Here is a 23,561-nt window from a genome sequence, read left to right as displayed (position 1 = left end):
TATCCACCAGGGAGAGTACAAGAGTATCCACCAGGGAGAGTACAAGAGTGTCCAGCAGGGAGAGTGCGAGTACAAGCTAGAGTATCCTGTGCGAGGGAGGGTACGAGTTCAAGAGTATCCACGACGCCGAGAGCGAGTACAAGAGTATCCACCAGGGCGAGTACAAGAGTATCCACCAGGGAGAGTACAAGAGTGTCCACCAGGGAGAGTGAGAGTACAAGCTAGAGTATCCTGTGCGAGGGAGGGTACGAGTTCAAGAGTATCCACGACGGCGAGAGCGAGTACAAGAGTATCCACGATGGCGAGTACAAGAGTATCCACCGGGGCGAGTAGGAGTATAAGCTAGAATATCCCGCACGAGGGAGAGTACGATTACAATGGTAGCCACGACGCCGAGAGCGAGTACAAGAGTGTCCACCAGGGAGATACGATGACAATGGTATCCACGAGAGCGAGTACAAGAGTGTCCACCAGGGAGATACGATGACATATGTATCCACGAGAGCGAGTACAAGAGTATCCACCAGGGCGAGTACAAGAGTATCCACCAGGGCGAGTAGGAGTCTAAGCTAGAGTATCCCGTACGAGGGAGAGTATACGATTGCAATGGTATCCACGAGAAAGAAGACAAATTAATACGTCGATTTCCGCATGCATATACATTAATCATTCAATCTTTTTATACCATCTTTATGGGGTACAATCCCGAGACCAAGTGTCAATCATTTATCATTGGTGACAGCAACTAATTAAACCCTGGAATATCCTTATAAAGATTTCATTAATAAGATCATACATTTTTAAATTCTGTTGTCACGGCAACCATTAAACTATATGTATTCAAGTCGTTCGCTTCCATTTATATTTGAAGAAGAAAATCATTGTTAATATATTAAGAGTATACAGGTTATGTATACTACTAATCGTTTCAATATTTAAATAGTTCATTGTTTTAATCTTGTCTTTTAACAAATGCATATAGAGTAAGGGTATATATCGTAAACCTTACAGTATTAAGAGCAGAAATAGGTTATCTTCTCCGTAACTGAGAGACATAATGCCTTGCGAAGAAATCACGTGATCATGTTCTGCTTCTTACATGATGATAGATTTATCTGCATATTTTTTTCATTTACCATTTTTCTTTTAAATCTCACATAAGCTGGTTCTCATCAGTACTTCGCCTGTATAACACACATTTGCAATTGGTGGACTCGGGTAAACAGGTAAGTTATAACACCAACGCAGTGTTTTAAAAGTTCGACTATTTTAATTGTTAAATATACCAACAAGAAAGAGGAAAATAATATAGGTAAGATAAGTATGTTTGAAATGTTTTATATGAAATTACTTACACCTATGCAGCATTTTCAATTATTTATTCCTTGCTTAGTTTTGTACAAAAAGAGAGAAGTCTAGGACGCCTAATTTGGATATATTGTAGTAATAACAATCATAATAATCATAATCATAATCATCATAATGATCATAATCATGATCATAATCATACTGATAATCATAATCACAATCATTATAATAAGCATAATCGTAATCATATTTATATTCATAATCATAATCATAATTTTAATCATAACTTTGTCTTACTTTCTTCAGGTCGACGATAGTTTTGGTGGATGGAAAATAATACTATACTGTCATCGAGTCGACAAAACCGCCATGCAATTTCTCGAAATTTTCGCCGTTATCGTTATATTCTTAATTTGTATCTTAGGAGTAACCGGCAACGTGCTTGTCGTCACCGCGGTGTTTCGAAATGTTAACCTCCGAACGCTGACGAATTTTCTATTGGTATCTCTCGCAGTGGCCGACATCATCATCTGTACATTGGTGATGCCTCTTGCTGTTATCTCAGATTTCGTTACGACATCATGGTACTTCGGTGACTTCATGTGTGATGTATGGATCGCCGTTGATGTCAATGTGAGCACCGCTTCGACTTGGCATCTTTGCTTAATTTCGATAGATCGATATATCGCGGTGTCATATCCAATATGGTACTCGGTGAACCGGAAGTCCTCTGTCATTGCGTGGATGATGATAGGCGTTATATGGAGTTTGTCGTTTATGCTCTCAATTTTGACAGTCGTTCCTATCGATGGATTTAAATCCTACTACTTTTGTGCCGTCAACAAAGATCACAGTTTAGCTAAGTTAGGAACATTTGTTGCTTTCTATATACCGGGGTCTTTGATAATAGTTCTATACGTATTGCTTACGCGAGCAACTTTGCGTCTCGGTCGAGTGCATACTGAACAACGCAATATTAACCGAAAAGGAAAAGAAATGATGACAAAGTCGAATGGGACTCGGTTAACGGAAACAGGGAAAGGAAGGATAGAAAAACCGTGTGGAGCTAAAATACCGATAACCGAGGCAGGCAAAGGAATTTGGGTAGAAGAACCACAGACTGGAACTAAAACACTCATAGCCGAAACAGGAGCTGTAAGAATGGGAACACCAAATGGAAATGACAAATGTGAAACATCGAATGATAACGTCGATACAGATAGAGAAAGAACAACAACACGAAGAGGACCTGAAAACGGGAATAGTACAGAATCAGGGAATAAAAACATCGGAAACGAAAACCGAAAAACCGAAAGAGAGGATAAAATAACCAGAAGGAAGCGTTTGATGCCTGCAGGAGTGACTCGGGAACGGAAAGTCGTCGTAGTCATTGCGGTAGTGCTGACTGTGTTTTTGGTTTGTTGGTTGCCTTTTGCGTTAACCCTCGCCATAATAAGTGTATGTGAGTCGTGTCCAGATAGCAATGGACTTTTTTCCTTCTTTCAGTGGCTGACATGGAGTAATTCTGCTTTTAATCCCATCATTTACACGATATTCAATAAAGAATTTAGAAGTTCACTAAGAAAGATAGTACGCGGGAGATGTTGCATGCATACTACGGGAGATTGGTAATATTTTACAACCGATGGCGCTACACCGGCGCGCAAAATGGTCTGAAGTTGAAATTAAATCAACCTCCATCTTGAAAGGGGGGGGGGGGGGGAACCCACACGCATCGGCATTGTCCAGAAATATACCACAAACTTCAAACAAAGTTCGTTTATATTTACTCTCGTTTGTCCCAATGCCTACATTTAGACCTTCTTCTCCTTCTTTCCTTATCTAACTTACACTAGTTTAACACTCCTTTAATGTCACTTGGGACTCAATCAAAACGCTCCTTAACTTGGTATTTTAGTTCCAGGGATTGTTTGGAAGTGAAATTTCGGAGGTAACACTGATACAGTAGGCGTTAACTTTTCTAATATACAGAGAGTTGTACGTATTACAGTAATGAACTTGAAATCACTAGGCCAGCAGTAAAGGCTCTTTACAACAGTTAAAAATAAGGTAACTGTATTTCGACTAAGATATCAAAGATTCAAATGTATCAAAGATATATTGTTGTTATTATTATTATTATTATTGTTGTTGTTATTATTATTATAATTATTATCAATATTATAATTATTATTATTATAATTATTATTATTATTATTATAATTATTATTATTTAAGTTCTCGGCAAGATTCGAAAGACTAAATCAAGTAAAAATAAGGTGCTTGAAATCAATCATTCCAATCGTTTGCACTATAAGGGGTATCAGTTCTGCCCTCCCGAGCCCAATTGGCATGTTGAATGGGCTAGCGTACAATGATCTGAAAAGCAAGTGAAAAGATTACAGACAACTATAATCTCATTGCAGATGGTAGTAAATATCTTCCTAAATGTGACAATAAATGGCCATAAGTATAGCTTTCTAGCATGTTTGGTATAACGGCTCTGATGATCTTTAAAGTCGATAGTAACTATCTGAGCCGGCGAATGGGTGGGGCAAACGTCGAGGGGTTGTGTGACACGTGACTCGGTTTTTAGCATGATAAACGCAACAGCACGTCTCCCAAAACTCCACATATATTGGATACTCTTTGAATTTTTGTACCACAAATTCCAATATTGAAATGAAGGTTTTTTCTTTTAACAAAAAAGTCCTCTTTTATTAGGATTTTTTTTTAAATTTCTCTGCAAAGGAGCACTATTTAATTACCATATCTTTCATAACTCAACAGAAGGGTAATTTTTGAAAAGATGAAAAAATGTGTGTTTTTTTATTTTAAATTTAGTAAGCAAAAACAAAAGGAAGAAGAAAATAACCTTCGAATAAAATAATAATAAAAAGTATAATATTCTCTTTTCATTCAATATTTTTTCCAATTATATAGCTGGTAAGATGAATTCCATCTAATATTGCAGTACCTAGAATGCGGGATTATAGGCCTATGGATGGTTAGACAATACCACCAGGATACACAAATCCGTTGCTCTTGTACCAGTTCAAAAAAACATACATCTGGACTATTTATTTTTAAGAGACTGATTAAGAAATTGGCTTGGCTGAGACATTTGTTTCCTTATCATCTAGATTATGAGTCTATTATCAGAATTTATTTTCCGTCTTAGTTAACTGCTGCTATACTTTTTGTCAGAGAGTGACCAGTAGATATTACAATTGACGTCATTCATTATTGTCTTTAGATCATTCTTTCTTTGAGTATAACTACTTTTTACTACATGTCCCTTTCTGTATAGATGGGAGGTGGAAAGGGGTGTGGTGGTAGTGTTCTTCCAGTCCAGTTCGTTCTTAACCGTTCCTTAATCCTCTTTCCATGAGTTCATTCTGTTGAACAGTCAACTGAGCTTTCCAACGACCAACAGTTCCTGCGACGACAACAAATAATAATAAAAACTTGTGTGTGTGTGTGCGTTTGTTTTGCTATCTGACCGAGGACTTGAACCAAAAAATTTCAGGTCCTCGGTTGTGATTTCTAAAGAATCACCACGTCCTCGGAAGAATTCTATTGTATGGGGTATTGTTAAGGTATAGGGTACGTGGATTTGAACAATGGAAAATACAATGGGGTCCTCGGTCTGAATGTAATACAAACATGTGTGTGTGTGTTTGTGCTGGCTATATCGTAAAAGAAATGACAAGAATCGGACAGAATGTTCAATAATGGTCACACAGGTATACCTTAATTTTGTTGTTTATCTATTGATCAATAATATATGTCTAATCCTATGGAAGGGTAATAGTAAAATAGTAAAGAATTACCTCCTCCCTACCCCTCAATTAACAAAATCAAATATGCCAAGTGTGTACACTTTTGTCATGAATTTCATTTTGAAACGAAAACCGTCAATGTCATATATTGACATTGACACATTCTCTTACACAGGCTCTCTAGTGGATAAGCAGTTTGCTAACAGTTTTATTTTATTTTAATGTCATTTATTGGCAGCTAGATTATCATTTTGATTTTGATTACCTTTTGTCGTCAACACGGTTGTTATTTTCAACCTTTACACGGAAAAGGTCGAATTTGATCCCAGTTAGTTAAACCAGGATTTAAATTTGCAGCTATCACAGTTCGTTCAATTCCTATTAAGGTATTACGGTTGTGAATGTTATAGTCTGAGTATGCGGCTTCAACTTCCGTCTTATCCAAGTTCAAACTGAGGTGACTATAAAGCCTGAAGTTTTCGTCACTTGTAAACAAACCTCTTTACTCAGTTGTAATGCGGTACTGGTTTCGCGAAACTACTCTCGGTATGTTGTTTCTTTACGGGATATAGCACAACCTAAACGTTACACGAGTTACTTGTATCGGAAGGGAAATATGGTTATTTAATTTCAGTAATCGTAAGTGGTAATAGTAATATACAGCTTCTACATTAAGGAATGCTACGAAACCTATAATGGAGATACCAACTGATCACCTCTGATTCAATTTTCGTCAAGAATTTACCATTTGGATGTCAACATTACTGATCATAGGCATAGGAGCCCAATTTCATATTGGGAGGGGGGGGGGGGGGGGGCTGTAACGACTTGCCCGCAAAATATAACCAACATTTTTCGCGCGCTCCAAGCGCGTTCAACATCTTAATGTGCATATGATATAGCCATGCATCGGTTATATCGCATGTCAATTACATAAAATCATTTGCCGTGTTACTACTATACCATTCCATATTGGTTATCATTTTGGGGGAAGTCGTTACAATAATATTGATAATAAAAATATAAGTTTAACCATAGAACAACACATTGCAATATATTTTTCTTTCAGTGGGTGCCCGAAAAAATTCTCAGCATATTGCCCGAATTTTCACAAAAATATTTGGTTGGGGGCTCCAGCCCCCCCCCCCCCCCCCCAAGCCTATGTTACTGATAACTTAAGCGAATGGAAGAAATGCCGGTTAAACATTGGCTGAGTAAATTATTAATTATTTTGTGTTTATCATCTTGCTTCTCTTTCAGTACAGAGGAAATTTAAAATAGCATTTTATTATATTATTTTGACGTAGGTTATAGGGCCATGTAATAAACCACATGGAATAGACCAATTTAAATCGACTTATACCAGATTAAATAGACGTATACCAATTTATTTCACTAAGGAAAATTGTAATCCTATATTTCAGTTGCTTATAGCAAATTAAATCGGTATGTGTCAATTTAAATCGGTACATATCAATTTAAATCGGTACATATCAATTTAAACTTGCATGTACCGATTTTAAAGTCACTAATATCAGTTGTAATCGATGACATATCAACCGTTTACCCCATTTGGTGTTCAATAATATATAATGTGAATGGGCTTGACACCTGCAATCATTTCAAACATTTTCAAGTTTTTATAAAAATGTTCACCGCATGATATGCAAGGGTAGCCTATACCAACCAGACAACAAAACTGCAGTGTGGTTTCGATGATGCTACATGAATAATCTTTTATGCATGTGACACACCAGGCTGTAGGATAAAGCCAGTATAAACAACATTCTTAATCTAAGTACTACCGCAAAAAGCATTGAGATATGACAAACAATATTCACATTGGCAGCTGATGACAGAGATGGAAACTTTTCTTGTATTTAACATACAGTTTTATCTCTACCAAAGATAACAGGCTTCTTCTACTGTACTCAATGTGGTACAAATCTGATGTTTTTATTTGGCACTGAATCTCAATAGTTGAGAAATACGTCGGAAAACGTCAACAACAGAAGCAAAGATATATTACCGATGATTCACAATGATATCGTCCATTCCAATAGCTGTTTTGTATGTACGATTACAGTACAACGTTCACACCTTTGTGCACAGGCACATAATGTATGCAGCGACGGACATGGCAACTCCCAAAGTTACCGACAAACTTAAGTCATTGGAGATTTGGTTGAAACTTCTGATTCTTATCTACGGATGCCCTTAAGCTAAATTCCAACATCCTCTCCTATTCTTTTTCTAAGGCAAAACCATAGGCGTACGAGGCGGGGGGGGGGGGGGCAGACTGCCCCCAAATTTCCAGAGGACAAGAAATTCGGGCAAAAGTCCTGAAAAATTCGGGCAGCCTAAGAGGAGAAAAAATATATATAAATTTTTTTTCTCCTCTTAGGCTGCCCGAATTGTTCAGGACTTTTGCCCGAATTTCTTGTCCTCTGGAAATATATATATATATATAAATATGCAGTAGCTTGCCCGAATCTTTTTCAAATTTTTGCCCGACAATTCCATGATTTTCTTTATTTAGCATCATGATGCCCGAATATTTCCGTGTAACACCACCCGTAAGCGCAGTTCATTTGGGCTACCCATAGAAAAATCCTTATCAATTTCTATGGGGCTACCACGCTTTTTGCACGATCAATTTTTTTTCTAACTAGTCAATTGTATACCTGGACCAAGGGCGACGGAACCGGGGGGGGGGGCACAGGGGGCACGTGCCCCCCACTTTTCCTCAGGTTAAAAATGTGCCTTTTTCTACATAAAAATTGAGGTGCCTCAAGTTAGCAAGAGGCCAGGGAACCAGAATGAACACTCGGGAAGGGCCGTTTCCGGCCATCTGAGGGGTTTGTAAAACCAAAAATTTTCTAGTACGCTCCGCGCCAACCAATGGTGGCGCTCCGCTCAGATAGTCGTGCTTACAACTTTGCAAATCCTGGCTAAGCCCGTGACTTTTAATGAATTTCTGTGGGTCAAACTCAAAGCTATTTCGAATGGAAAAGATTTGTTTAGACATTAACAAGAAAAAAACTCTAATTCGGAAGATTCCTACATTAGCAACTAGCATGATTTCACCTCATTTTGTCTCAAAAGAAAACTTGTTCTTTGTTTCCCAATTTGCGCATTGGATATTGCAGTGCTAGTATGCATATTTTCCTTTAGGGGGGGGGGGGGGCGTTGATGGAGTGATGTGTTTACACATATAAGATAATACAATAAGAGTTATAAAGGGTACTAAATATAAGGCTGCATCAGTCCAATCGAATATCTGCAAAGTGCCCTTTGATGTCGGTGCCCCCCCCCCCCCAAGATTAAAAGTGCTTCCGCCGCCCTTGACCTGGACATCCCCAACATGAGTGTATATAAGAAACGTATTCTTGTTCATGGATGGTGGGGGGGGGGGTGCCTACAAGCCTAGAAGTACAGGTTTATAATATTCTTTGTTATATTTTATACTTTTTTGTGAGACAAATTGCAGTCTCACCCGACACAGCGACATTATCCCTCCTACGTGTCGTTGAACAATGTATGTTTTTCTGGAGGTAGCTAAGTACTGTGTTAAAATAATAAATAAGGTAACTAAATAGGAGCTTAAAAAATATACTGTCCATTTTTCCCCTTCAAAGTGATGTTACCATTTTTTCTTCTTCTAATTTACCAAATTTTTGGGGTAGTGTAAATTTCTAAAACGTGAGATTATAAAATAAAGAATGTTTAGATGCAACTTGCAAGGCCTCAGAAGTGCCGTTTCCGGTAGTCTGAGAGGCATTGTGTGCCCAAAATTTCCTTGTACGCTACGCGCCAACCGATGGTGGCGCTCCGCTTAGATAGTGTCACGGGAACTTTCGGGCACAAAAAGTTCTGCCCCCCCCAAACTTAAATGGTCCCGTACGCCTATGGGCAAAACACATATATCTAATAGGCTGGTCGTTGGGAGATTCGGTAAATTATACAGGGTTTCCACAATTTGACCCCTGGTGACTCCTTTGACCTCCACCAAAAACTATAGGCTTCTTGTTCATATCCATATTAAATATGAGATCTGCCCAAGGATACCTCCTTAAAATAAATGATTTACACCTCATTTGTAATCCAAAATTGTTGATATCAAACAAGTTAATAAGGTAAATCGATGAAATGTTGATTTTAAACTGTTATTATGTCGAACTAAATTGAGATATACCGATTTAAATTGAAATATACCGACCTAAATTGAGATATACTTATTTAAATTGAAATGTACCGATTTAAATTAAGATACACCGAATTAAATTGGTACTTGTCTCATATACTGGTATAAGACGAATTTATCTGGTATTAAGTCCCTTTAAAATCACATTTACCGATTTCGATATGTTTCGATTCCACTTGATCCGCGATACCGATGATACGTTACATATTCAGACACCGATACGTTCACACACATGAAGAAACTTAATCTTGAGGTATGTATCATTATCAGGGAGACTCGTGCCCTGTCTGCACCCTCCCTAGCTCTTCCCCACATCTCTGTCAATAAAGGTGAAACGCGATTATATGTTTGATTACGCTGTGCGCAAACGCGAGAAACGTCTCATTATGCCAATAATTAAAGATACCGTAACGGTGCGAACGCACCCATGCTTTCTCCTTTCAGAGTGAATACTTGCTCTGCAGTATTTAGATATTACTTTACAGATAGTACTTTAGATATGAACCGAATCAATTCTTTTATATTTAATTGGCTTCATTCAGGAAGGTTTATCATGTATGACCAAATCTGACCTTTAAAATTCAACCTGAGCTATACTCTGAAATGGTCACTATATATATTGTGTGTATGCATATAATTTCTTGATATTCAGTACACATTGTAAAGGGTATACACACAAGCACAATGAGATATTCCACTTTAGGTCTATGCGAACGATTCGGGCTTGGAAGGAGGAAATTACCAGAAAATAACAATCGTTACTTATGCTACAACAGTGCGAGGCTGGACCTAATGTAACATCTTCGGCATTGCAGAATCACAGAGAGTGTATTGTAGTTTTGTGAGTTTTAACTTCGTAGTTCATTTATAATATGAAGTACGCGTTTTAACAACTTTCTTCCAAATATCATTCTGTTTACTATAGAACGAGTACTCTCCTGTTGTCACGAGTTTATGCTTGACACAAGTCTATTACAACTATCGTGTAGCTGTATAACTTTACGCCATGAATATTCGTTTGTTTGTTTTTTGTAGTCCTCACGAAGTTCACATTAGCAACTTTCGTATGGCGCGAAAGCGGAATTTTTTACGTACAAAAATATATATGCTTTACTTGCAAAATACATACATGGTTTACTTCAAAAATCATATACTGCAAAAGTTATACCCTAACAAAGAATGTTGCTATGAAACTAAATTAATCAGCTTTAAATGTATGCAAGCAGGAACTCGCGAAGAAGCCTCATTGGCATATCAAAGCCGCAAGCTGACCGAAGTCAGTCTCTTACATTCATATTTAACGTCCATGATTATGAAATGTTAATTGTCAACAACTCTGTAACTGGACGACATATATTAATCTGGGAGTGACTCGAACCGGGGACCTTATGATTGAAAGGCACCGGCGTTAACCACTGAGCTAACACTCCATAAATGACTTATGTGCTTTGATGTGTTACGCCATAACCATTATCATCATACGGTAACAGTCTCGATGTAAAGGGGACTGAAGTTGAGAGTGGATCCTCTTTCTTGGATGGCTTTTCGTTACAAAGTACGATGTAATATTCTGGGCAATTTATACGCTAAGATCATGTGTAGCTATCTATTGCCTTTCCAAGGGACTCATGATAACGTGATTTCTTGACGTAACATCATCAAGACTATACAACAACAGTCTCGATGTAAGCTGCAGGGGCCTTGGGCTGAGAGTGGACAAGTTGTTTTGGTTTACGTGCCCAGGCTAAATCTTGGATGACTTGTCATAAAGAAGGATAATTTTTCGTAATATTATCTAATTTATCGGATTTAATTTTGAACTCAAATGGTGCAATATGAAAACTTACGACAGTCACTGTTGGACATGCATGAGTAGTGTTATAAAGTAGAAATAAAAAAATAAATAATAATTGGGCATGCAAAATGGTTAGCATGGTTACCTGTTAAGACCTGCTTTAAGTAATTAACTTCAAATTTTTCCTTTTTCCAGGGTCAATATGGATATTAAGTGGTACGTGAAACTTGGCTTTTTCCTAATATCTGGCGTTGTAGTTTTCCACATAGTAATCAACTTAGTAACAGAAGACAAAAATCATGATTTAATGTTTCACACCCGAAAAGCTGCGATTAGGAACAAAAAACCTCCAGACAAGATGCTTCATCATCCTGATGACGTAGACAAGAAAATAGTATCCTTGGAACGCCAGAAGGACATAGTTAAATTGTTCCAGCAAACGCAAAGTAAGTCAAAGCAGCACTTTCAGTTGAAATTGGTAGCCATAACCTTTTGGGGAGCGCGTTAAACCTTGTAAGAAAACTTTAAGTTACCAAATAAATATGTCATTAAAATCACATCAGTATAATGACCAAAGATAAGGCATAAACTTAAGAGGGTGACAGAAATAAATATAAGCTGAGATGTAGTATATATTATACATTTCTGAGACAACAAATTTCCCGCAATGTACTAAACAGTTGTTACTATCTTAAAGGGATATTTCAGTGGCTGGAGTTGATGGTTTAAAAGATATGCTGGTAATTTACTGCATCCTTAGGTCAATAGCACATCCTCATTACAATCTTTATCCCAAAAAGATTATTTTTATTTTCAAATTTGGTGCAGATATTTTGTGAAGGAATCTACAGCGCATAACAATGATGTACTGTATATAACGTTCATTTTGTCCAATACGTCCTTTATGCATGTACAGAGAGGTGAAGCGTATTAAGTAGGCCTATTATTTTTAATTTCTTTCATCGTTTCGTGTTTTGATTGTGAGGGTATAAGTTTTGTTACTAAACAATAGGTAACAGTACAGTTAGTATCCTCATTATTAAATTAACACCGATATTTGTCAATATTATTTAATATTATTAAGAACATATAAGGCAAATCAGTGAATAGGAAAAATACATCAATATGTTTAAACGACAGTGACTGTGCGATGTCATTTCTGGACTTGATAAAATCGTTGATCCTTATAATAATAATGATAATAATAATAAAATTGACATTTGATATAGCTCAATTTCCATGAAAAAATGCTCAAACGCGCTTTACAGAAATGTAATAGAAGGCATAGACTAATGCTAATAATGAAAATAATAATACAAGTTTACCCATAGACTTCTTTAAACATAGAGGTTTTTAACTTAGCTTTAAATGAATTAACAGAATGACTTAACTTTAGAATGATAGGACAAGAAATTCACGATATCTCCCGATAGTGTAACAATATTTTTTTAAAGCTATATTTATGTCATTCGTCATTACTATCTACATATATTTAATATGATCAGTTACGGCGATGGAAAAGTTTGTTCCTCTCTCTAGACAGCGTTGTATTTGGTCATCTATATTTAATCAATCACTGTTGATGAATTGTTTTAGCAGACGTCGAAAGGTGTAGTACCGTGGAGGACACGGTTCGACATGGTGAGAGAGACTCGTTCCCTCTGATTGCCTTAGCTAGCTTCCCGAGGTCTGGTAATACCTGGACACGACGTATTTTACAGATTGCTTCACAATATTACACGAGCACAGTGTACTGGAGAGGGGAACGTCATAAGGAGAATTTTGCAGGTGAGTGTTAAGAAATGTTTCGATCCAGGACATTGGTGGCAGGCGCGTAGCCAAGGGGGGGGGGGGCGAAGGGGGCAGCCGCCCGCTCCCTCTTGAGTTTATTTTTTTTTTTTTTTTTTAATGTTTTTATGATATCGCTAGTATTTTCAAAAGAGAAAACGCTAAGATGCAACTTACAAGGTCTGGGAAGTGCCATTTCCAGCGATCTGGGAGGCATTTTCAGCCAAAATTTTCTTGTACGCTTCGCGCCAATCCATGGTGGCGCTACGCTTAGATAGTTTGTAATGCCGAGTCTTCAGTTTCGCCCCTCCCTTGGCAAATTCCTGGCTACGCGCCTGATTGGTGGTATAGGTTTGATGGGTAGGACGAAGCAGGACTGAAACGAACCGTTGAGGTGATACGAAGCTCTATTGCATGCAGGGTTAAAATGCATGCAGTATTAATAGTATAAAAAGTGAAGAGTATTAGATAACTTAGGTGAAAATAAAATGTCATCTCTTAGTCATATTCGTATATATTTTGTGGTGTATTTTGTCTCGAATGGAACAGAATGTTACACAGACGTCTATTGTTGATGTCAACACTCAACATATATACTGGATGTTACACAATCGTCTAGTGCATGATGTCAACACTCAACATAATATTATATACTGATGTTACACAGTCGTCTAGTGTTGATGTCAACACTCAACTTATATACTGACGTTACACAGTCGTCTTGTGTTGATGTCAACACTCAATATAGGCTATATTCTAATGTTACACAGTCGTCTAGTGTTGATGTCAACAATCAACTTATATACTGACGTTACACAGTCGTCTAGTGTTGATGTCAACACTCAACTTGTATACTGATGATACACAGTCGTCTAGTGTTGATGTCAACACTCAACTTATATACTGACGTTACACAGTCGTCTAGTGTTGATGTCAACACTTAACATATATACTGATGATACACAGTCGTCTAGTGTTGATGTCAACACTCAACTTATATACTGATGATACACAGTCGTCTAGTGTTGATGTCAACAATCAACTTATATACTGACGTTACACAGTCGTCTAGTGTTGATGTCAACACTCAACTTATATGCTGACGTTACACAGTCGTCTAGTGTTGATGTCAACACTCAACATATATACTGATGTTACACAGTCGTCTAGTGTTGATGTCAACACTCAACTTGTATACTGATGTGACACAGTCGTCTAGTGTTGAAGTCAACACTCAACTTATATACTGATGTTACACAGTCGTCTTGTGTTGATGTCAACACTCAATATATATTCTAATGTTACACAGTCGTCTAGTGTTGATGTCAACAATCAACTTATATACTGACGTTACACAGTCGTCTAGTGTTGATGTCAACACTCAACTTATATACTGATGATACACAGTCGTCTAGTGTTGATGTCAACACTCAACTTATATACTGACGTTACACAGTCGTCTAGTGTTGATGTCAACACTCAACTTACATACTGATGATACACAGTCGTCTAGTGTTGATGTCAACACGCAACTTATATACTGACCTTACACAGTCGTCTAGTGTTGATGTCAACACTCAACTTATATACTGACGTTACACAGTCGTCTAGTGTTGATGTCAACACTCAACATATATACTGATGATACACAGTCGTCTAGTGTTGATGTCAACACTCAACTTATATACTGATGATACACAGTCGTCTAGTGTTGATGTCAACAATCAACTTATATACTGACGTTACACAGTCGTCTAGTGTTGATGTCAACACTCAACTTATATGCTGACGTTACACAGTCGTCTAGTGTTGATGTCAACACTCAACATATATACTGATGTTACACAGTCGTCTAGTGTTGATGTCAACACGCAACTTGTATACTGATGTGACACAGTCGTCTAGTGTTGAAGTCAACACTCAACTTATATACTGATGTTACACAGTCGTCTATTGTTGATGTCAACACTCAACTTATATGCTGACGTTTCACAGTCTTCTAGTGTTGATGTCAACACTCAACATATACAATGATGACGATCATACTTTGTGACTGGTTAAGCTATAGGTATGAAGTCATATCATACACTCGTTTTGTTTGTGTTTTGATTTGATATTTGTACTTAAACAGATTTCAGAGGGGCCGAGTATGATTACAAAGAGAAAAGAGGAATCTGTACCAAGACTCACATCAGTAGCAAAGAGGAAATTGATAGTTTCCCAGAAGGCGCCATCTTGCTCATACGAAACCCGCGAAACGTTCTTGTTTCTACTTTTATGCGTAGCAGAAGTGTAAAGCCAGAGTTAAGGGTAGAAGCACTGAAAACCGCTGTGAAACAGATTCAAGATAACAGTGGTAAGTAATATCAATACCAATTGTGAATGTAGTTGATGAACAGACTTTTGGTGTAAACAAATAAATGTAATAAATAAACATTTAATATTTTTTTCTCTTTCGTTTACGACCATGTTCAGTAAGCCGAGTTTCCGATTGTGGACAATAAATTCAAATTCAATTCAAAAATTCAATATAATAAATAAATATTTATATTTAAACTGGAAAATAAAAAAATATAGTGATAAAACCAGCCGACAGGGTTTAGTCCATACATATTGACTGATAACGTTCGATCTATGAAATACTGAATGAAAGTCAATCAACATTTTCAAGTATGAGCAAATTTCAATTGACTAACATTGAATGACCCATTGGCAGACAATAACATTTAATGAAAATCAATCAACATTTTGAAAATATCAGCACATTTTTCAATCATTAACATTGAATGAACTTTCCGTATCTGTCCGTGTCTGTTCTTTATTACAAATGTTCACATTTTGGTCGTTTTCTTTAATAAACTCCGGGCCCATTGGAGATAACTAGGTAGCACACCTTGATAGTGTCTCCGACTGCCTGCAGAAATTAGTCACCATACGTTTACGCAACGAAGGAATTTGCAATACCATTCATCAAATGAATGTCAAGCCTGTTACAGTATAACTGTCTAAATATCTTCAGTTTGTGGAGGGGCGGAAGTATCATTCAGCCCCCCCCCCCCCCCCGCTTCGCAAGTCAGAAAACCCCTTTTTCATTTCCAAATGAGAAAAAAAATCTCATTTGGAGCACCAAATTGCATCTAAGGCCAGGTGAAAATACAAAATTAAGTTTACAAAATGGAGTGGGTGTTGAAGTGTGCTATATTGCACCAAATTGCATCTGAGGCCACCTGGAAATGCCAAAAATTCCCCCCTCCCCTTAGACCCCTCCCCTTAGACCCCTCCCCCAGGCCGGCCATCAGTCTTCAGCCCCCCCCCCCCCACTCAAGAGTACCTTCCTACGCCACTGGTCAAATACCATTTCCTGTGTAGGCCTACAAATATGCAGTTATATGTCACAGCAGTAACAGGTAATTAGAAGTGGTAAACCAAATGGTAAAGTATAGCAACGATATTTTTTTATAACCAGACTTGTATTTTAAGTTACCTCTACAAATTGGACTAGTTGACGAGATAAAGCAAACAACGGTGTAACGAGGTTAAATTGTCAGTGAGCGTCTATATATAGTTGTAGTCCAATCACCGCGTCGAACTAATAGATAATATTCTTTCACATGTATAGCTTTAGGTTTGGATTAATAGAAGCATCTATATAGTGTCGGAAGGATTTTATTAGAAATGCTCATAGGAGGATCAGTGAATTGTCACCAATGGATCCAAATGGATTCAATGAATTGCAATAGATCCAAGTGCAGACATTACAGTAATTTCTGACAGGAATCAGAGTTCTTCGAAGGTGAGTTAACCGATAGAAAACGTGGTAAGTCCTTATATAAATAGGCCTATCATGATTACGTCACACTCACTGATTCGACGTTCGGTATGAACACATAATGCCAAGTGAGCATGAGCGGAGCAGAACAGAACTTACGTATATGGCAAGCCATGTGGGACAAACACTGCATAATATATCAGCGTATTAATCGTAATTTATACGCGTATTAATTGGAATAAATACGAGTATATATTATTAGCCAATCATATGGCCCAAATATATCCGCGTATTAATTCGAATATATACACGTATTAATTCGAATATATACACGTATTAAACAGAATACATATGGAGATTAAATCCAATATATGCACGGATTAATTAGAATATACACGAAAACACATTTCCGCTCTTGCTGTGTACATATACCAACGATAAATGTTTTGACGGGCTCGCATGATCGCTTCATAAAGCGAACTTTACACATGAACAACACATGTATTTTCGAATTAATACGCGTATATATTCGAATTAATACGCGGATATATTATGCGGTGTTTGTCCCACACGGCTTGACATATACGTATACCGGTATTATAGATGCAGATGTGTATGATCATAAGCAAAGCTAGAAATTCTATGCATGCTTCTGTATAGTCCTTGAACGTTTAATCTCGGATGATAGCAACACGAGTATTTAGAATGTGGAACCAGAATTTGTACGAGAGCCTACTATAGAGATTGCGATGGATTTGAATGAGGCTATTCCTTTAAGGCTAGATCCCCCCCCCCACTCCCCTTCTCCTCCTCCCTACTGTTTGGGCACTACTCGTTTCCCCGCAATCGGTTAGCCAGCCTCTGCTATATCATCATTTATACCATCATTGTTTTGATCATCGCCATGTCAAATATAGGTACTACCGTAACTTGTGACTGTGTCTAAGAATAATTAAGAACAATTGCATAATATTGAAGGAAGAAAAGAACTCTTGTTAATTAGCATAGCCTATATCTTCTCTTATATTTCAGATAAGTGGCGCAAAGGTTCATCCAGTGCACTAGCACAATGGTTCAGATTCTATATTTCGTGGATTGAACACGCTAAGAGAGTTCTGGTTGTGCATCACGATAACTTATGTGAGAATACATACCATGAATTAAAACGGATATTAAACTTCCTAAACCTTCCAATCAATGAAGATAAGATTCAATGCGCTGTTGATTTATATCAATGCCACCTTCGTGAATATTTTGATTTTCAAGCTGATTATCCTGATGAGACTGATGAGTTTATCGATAAATTGAATCAAACTTTGAAAGATAAAAAACTGCCTCCTCTCCCGACGTACAGCGATTATCGACCGAGCCTTATTGACGACCAACGAACTTAAGGTAAAACAGGTTGTGTTCAGTGTAGTAACAATTTGAGCAACCTGTCCCCTTGTGCAGCAATGGAGATGGCAACCAAGGAAAGTCCACATTAACTCAATCCCTACCATGATTTTGGCATGTGTGGTATTTATCTCTATTTGGCACCTATAGACGCCCAGATATGCCGGCACTCCTGGGCGTTCCCTGTCGATGAGGACACGGTTCGTTTGATTACCCAATTTGGTGGGTATCGGTGGGGAGAACTTTAAAAACTATAATATTTAGGCACAAGAGAAAACATCCATGGATTACTAAGGGTATACTAAAATCTATTAAAAGAAAAAACCATCTCTACAGACTTTACTCAAAAGCTCCTACAAATAGCAATAGAGAAATTTATGTTGCTTACCGAAACAAGTTAAACCACATAATAAGATTTTCTAAAAGGTTATATTTTTATAACAAATTCAAAGATAGTAACAATAATGTAAATGATACCTGGGGCGTAATCAATGAGGTTCTTAAGAAAGACCGTAAGAAATCATCGTACCCATCTGTTTTCAAAGACGGCGATCACGAAACCAGCGACGATCAAGACATTGCAAACGGTTTTAACGATTTCTTCATTAACCTTGGACCCTCACTTGCCAGCAAAATCAGTCATACTGCAAAATCAAACAACCATATGTATAGCAATAATAGTACGCGAAACTCTATTTTCACCTACCCTGTCAGGGAGGAGGAACTCTTACGTGTTGCGAATCATTGCTTAAAGCCAAAGAAGGCAGCTGGGTATGATGATTTCAAGCCAGATATTGTTAAGCAGGTATTACCTTTCATTGTCACCCCTCTTACTCATATATGTAACATATCGTTCACCACTGGGGTATTCCCAGACAAGCTGAAGATTGCTAAGGTCTTACCCTTTTTTAAGAAAGGAGAATCCAATATCTACGAGAACTACCGACCAATCTCTATTCTATCATGCTTTTCCAAAATTCTCGAACGTCTCATGTCCAACAGAATAATAAATTTTCTAGATGCTAATGACATACTTTGCAAGGAACAATATGGATTCCGCCCTGGTCACTCAACTGAGCTTGCCCTGGCAGATGCCATTGATAAATTATACGATAGCCTTGATAAGAAGAAAACATGTATTGGAATATTCTTAGATCTATCAAAAGCATTTGATACCATTGACCATCGTATTCTGCTAAACAAGTTATCATTCTACGGTATTAGAGGACCAACCATTAACTGGATGGACAGCTACTTATCAAATCGTTTACAGGATACTTCGTATAAGAACACCATGTCTGACTATGCTGAAATCCGCTGTGGTGTTCCTCAAGGTTCAATATTAGGACCACTTCTTTTCATTATATATATCAATGACATCTGTCATATCTCTAATATTGCAAAAACTATTTTATTTGCAGATGACACTAGTATATTTTTCGAATCCAATAATTTGAATACTTTACATGACATAGTATCCATGGAGTTGAATCAATTTAACGACTGGTTTGCAACTAATAAGCTTTCACTTAATCTTGATAAAACCAGCTACATTGTGTTCAATAAAAGTAAATCTTTTTCTTGGAAAAAAGACATTTTAATGGATGGTAAGCCTATCAAGCATGTACATAGTATTAAGTTTCTCGGAGTTTATATTGAGAGTAAACTTACTTGGTGTGAACATATATCAAATATTGCAAACACTGTGGCGAAAACTGTTGGTATCATTTCTAAGTTGAAACACTATTTTCCTCAGAATATTCTTAGAATGCTTTACCAAACATTAGTGTTCCCCCATTTTTCATATTGCTCTATAATCTGGTCTGGCACCCATAATGTTTATCTTCACCCTCTTGAAATCCTACAAAAGAAAGTCATTCGTCACATAACTCATTCTGAATATCGTGAACACACCAGCTCACTTTTCAAATAGCTCAACTTATTAAAATTTAACGATATTGTTAGGCTGAATGTAGCCACATTCTTTTACAAGGCTTGGAATGGCTTACTTCCTGCAGCCTTTCATGACTTATTTACTATTAACAGCGCCATATAGTCACCGCACTAGAAGTGCCGGTCAAGCACACCACAACTTATGTAATACAACATTTGGTACGTTAAGTTTAAAGAATCGTGCTATGAGGACATGGAATGATCTAACTGCTACTATAAAATCTAAACCATCTAAAGAAACATTTAGAAAAGCACTAAAAAAAGAAGTAATTTCTCAGTATTGATACATCGTTTATATTGTATGTTATTAATTATTCTTTATTAAGACACTAGTTATATTTTCATTTATGTATATATGTTTTTTGTTTTGTTTTTTTGTTTTCCCTTTCTTTCTTTCTTTCTTTCCTGGGAGTCCTTTACCTTGTTAAGCCTGAATTGGCTTTTTAGAGGACTTCCCTCCACATATATATATCCAGTGGAAAATCAAATAAATCAAATCAAATCAAATCAAATATTTAAAACATATTTGAAAATAGAAACTAAAAAGATATTCTGATTTTAAACCTTGCCTTCAGCCGATTGGTGGTCATATTTTTCGGTCCTTGACACCGGACCCCCCCCCCCCCCATGTTAGCGATTGATCGAAAGTCAATCCAATTGTCAGTTTATTTTCGCTAAAGAAGAGTTGTGCATGTGCGAGTTTCATAGAATGAGACATTTGCGGCATACACAGAGGCAGAGCCATGCATGTGGACTCATTGGCATGAGATACTCCGGGTGCTGAAAAATCTTTCCGCGTGGATCTCACAAAATTTATCCAAAGTCCACGGCGTTTTACGTCGGTTCTTATACTCGGAAAGCTAAAAAAGCTGATGCTTTTGTTGGCTGAGGTATAACTGCAACCTCCAACAACACATAATTGTGGCATTTCGGGGGAAAGGGAGTAATATCGTTGATGTTTTTGGCAGCTCAAGTATATACTACTTTACACACTAAAAGTTTTGTTGTGAGTGCGGTATACCAAAGATGACGTCACATGGTCACCTGATGTCTTAGGAATGTTTCAGGAATGTCTGAAATAGGTTTCCTAAAAAGCTGACTTTTCTTCCCATTTTTCACGTATTTAACGTCCGAAATTGGTAAAGTTAATTACAACAATGTAATTGGAGTGATTGGAGATTACATACATGCCAAATGGTGGGATTTTATGTTCATCGAAAAGACTCCATAGATGGCATTTTAACTGAATATCTTCTAGTAGCCTATTGTGAACAGGGAGTTGTTCCATAACAACTCCCTGTTGTGAACAACCGAACCTACATTTCATGTTGTTTTTTAATAATGCAAGCTTTCTCAACTTTGTTAATGATGTGTTCAGCTCAAAATATGCATTCACTATCCCTTATAATAATGTTACGACTAAATTAGAAACATTTGCATAGTTTTACTGTCACCTCAGTGGACAATAAAATACTAGTAATGAGCGTATGTATTAAACGTATTAATTTATTATCACTAATATACACTGCTCTAGTCTGGAGACTATACAGAAGAAACTGAAAAGAAAATCGTAAGTTATTAGGTTGCTTAGGTTTTTTTGAAATTATCTATCAATTGTTACAATTCTTATTAATTGACGTCATTACTTTACTCCAACAAATCTGAACCCCCCCCCCCCCGCCACCTCCCAGACATACAGCAAACATCGATCGAGCACCCTCGAAAACTGAAGCAGACATCGTCCGTTCATGAGATGAATTTTCAGTGGATTTTGAAAAAGCTGAAAGAGACGCACAAGGGCTTCGATGAACAACCTGAGAAATCTGTAATACAATTTTTTTTGCGTTTTATAACTAAATTCTACTTCCGGTGTAAGGCTTACCTTTATAATAATCGTACAATGGTCTGTAAGGTTCTGAAGTTGTTCGTTTTATCAATAAAGTTACTATAACTAAATGCAAGAGGTATAGTCACCTCTGAACAAATAATCGTAGCCACCTTTATATATTTTGTCATCATTCTTCGTGCGAGTAATATCTCGGCCTTTTGGCTAAAATCATGTGTAGTATCTGTTCCCTTTCGAGAGGATCGGTGATAGACACCCGACGATGATAACACAGTCACACTCCCGATGCAAGGGGACTGGGGTTGAGAGTAGATCAGTCGTTCGGTAGTTTGGTTTTCGTGCCCAGGTTCTTTCCTGGGTGACTTTTCTTAAAAAGTATATCTGGAAGATTATTGGATTTAACAGTACACAGAAAGTCGTTCAGGAATAAAAAATAGACACAAACAAGTGGATACAAACTTGAAGTAGTTGCTTTCATTTGACATGAGCTCAAATTGAATGCCATTCTTTGTGCAAGTAACATCTGTATAAGCCTGTACATCTTCGTTTCGTTTCATAAAACTCTCTTTCAGACACATTCATTTGTATTAGAATACAAACAATATACAACCAGGGAATGACAAGAGGAGACTGGGGAATTATTACAAGAAAAAAAACACATACAAGAGCTATAGCGTAGGTGTAATCACGCGAAACACTGCAACGTAAAGAAACAAACTTAACATCATACAGAAGGAACAACTAAACATAAGAAACCAAACGTGACTAACGTAAGAGAAGATAAGTGTTATGTATTATTGCTGTACAGAGAAATGAGCTGAACTGTAAGCTTGCTCTTAAAGGTGTTGATAGACCCTGCAGTTTCGTTATGATTAACATGTAGGGAGTTCCATAATTTAGCACTATAGGTATCTAATACTGCATGTGTTGAGAAGATTTGAGTCACTAACAAAAATGGATAGAAAATATGATTCGTGAAACGTGTATGAAAAAGGCATGCGTTTCATCGCGGAAGTGAAAGTAACGTTGAAAGATTAAAAGGACAATTTTCATGAAGCCAATTGTACATAAACATATATAAACCAATGCAGTAACGATCAAGATTATAATGGAAAGAGGTTTAACTTTCCAAACAAAAAGAATGGGCATGAATCTGCACGAGTGGCTGGATCCTATAGTTTGGTATTAAGTACTGCCGCAGACAACATTACAGTAACATAAATAAGGAAGAATAAATGTAATAAATGTATAGTAAAAAGCATGAGGAGAATATGGTTAGGTAAAAGATGGCGTAAACGGCTAAGAATACCAACGCCTATAGATACCTTATTACTAATGTCTAGAATACGACCAGGCGCGTAGCCAGGAATTTACCAAAGGAGGGGCGAAACTGTAGATTCGGCATTGCAAACTATCTAAGCGTAGCGCCACCATAAATTGGCGCGAAGCGTAGAAGAAAATTTTGGCTGAAAATGCCTCCCATGCAGATCGCTGGAAATGGCACTTCCCAGGCCTTATAAGTTGCATCTTAGCATTTTCTCTTTTGAAAATACTAGCGATATCATGAAAACATTAAAAAACATTTTAAAAATATTCTCAAGGGGGGGGGCTGCCCCCTTCGCCCCTCCCCCTTGGCTACGCGCCTGAATACGACCTTTTCCACGTAAGATGTTGGTCAGTAAAACCCTAGGAACATAGAGAAATTGTAGATCCTAATTTTT

At 37.3% G+C, this 23,561-nt stretch overlaps 2 protein-coding genes across 5 annotated transcripts; both read left to right on the top strand.

Annotated features, from left to right (window-relative positions):
• The first annotated feature begins 1,067 nt into the window (after positions 1–1,067).
• LOC139967769 (5-hydroxytryptamine receptor 1D-like) lies at positions 1,068–3,365 on the top strand. Its single transcript, XM_071971839.1, has 2 exons — positions 1,068–1,226; positions 1,615–3,365. The coding sequence occupies exon 2, from the start codon at positions 1,678–1,680 to the stop codon at positions 2,938–2,940; it is 1,263 nt and encodes a 420-aa protein (XP_071827940.1). The 5' UTR covers positions 1,068–1,226; positions 1,615–1,677; the 3' UTR covers positions 2,941–3,365.
• Positions 3,366–9,958: 6,593 nt separating this feature from the next.
• LOC139967768 (sialate:O-sulfotransferase 1-like) lies at positions 9,959–22,144 on the top strand. 4 transcript variants are annotated; one of them, XM_071971835.1, is made up of 5 exons: positions 9,959–10,135; positions 11,285–11,535; positions 12,686–12,877; positions 15,009–15,233; positions 17,679–22,144. In XM_071971835.1, exons 1-5 carry the CDS (start codon positions 10,059–10,061, stop codon positions 18,038–18,040), a joined length of 1,107 nt encoding a protein of 368 aa, XP_071827936.1. In that variant the 5' UTR covers positions 9,959–10,058; the 3' UTR covers positions 18,041–22,144. The 4 variants fall into 4 exon arrangements, with proteins under 4 accessions (XP_071827936.1, XP_071827937.1, XP_071827938.1 ...); XM_071971836.1 differs by having other exon boundaries at positions 12,689–12,877; positions 17,679–22,143; XM_071971837.1 differs by having other exon boundaries at positions 9,968–10,135; positions 11,416–11,535.
• The last annotated feature ends 1,417 nt before the right edge of the window (positions 22,145–23,561 follow it).

The sequence above is a fragment of the Apostichopus japonicus genome, chromosome 5 (assembly GCF_037975245.1).
Source record: "Apostichopus japonicus isolate 1M-3 chromosome 5, ASM3797524v1, whole genome shotgun sequence".
NCBI classification, from domain to species: Eukaryota; Metazoa; Echinodermata; class Holothuroidea; order Aspidochirotida; family Stichopodidae; genus Apostichopus; species Apostichopus japonicus.
Note: the sequence above shows the minus strand (reverse complement) of the source record. Positions and strands in the feature narration are given on the sequence as shown.

Coding starts and splice junctions, on each gene's coding strand:
- LOC139967769 (XM_071971839.1), top strand. CDS start 1,678: ATGCAATTTCTCGAAATTTTCGCCGTTATCGTTATATTCTTAATTTGT.
- LOC139967768 (XM_071971835.1), top strand. CDS start 10,059: ATGCTACAACAGTGCGAGGCTGGACCTAATGTAACATCTTCGGCATTG. Junction 11,536..12,685: donor ATTGTTCCAGCAAACGCAAA/GTAAGTCAAAGC, acceptor GAATTGTTTTAG/CAGACGTCGAAAGGTGTAGT. Junction 15,234..17,678: donor ACAGATTCAAGATAACAGTG/GTAAGTAATATC, acceptor CTTATATTTCAG/ATAAGTGGCGCAAAGGTTCA.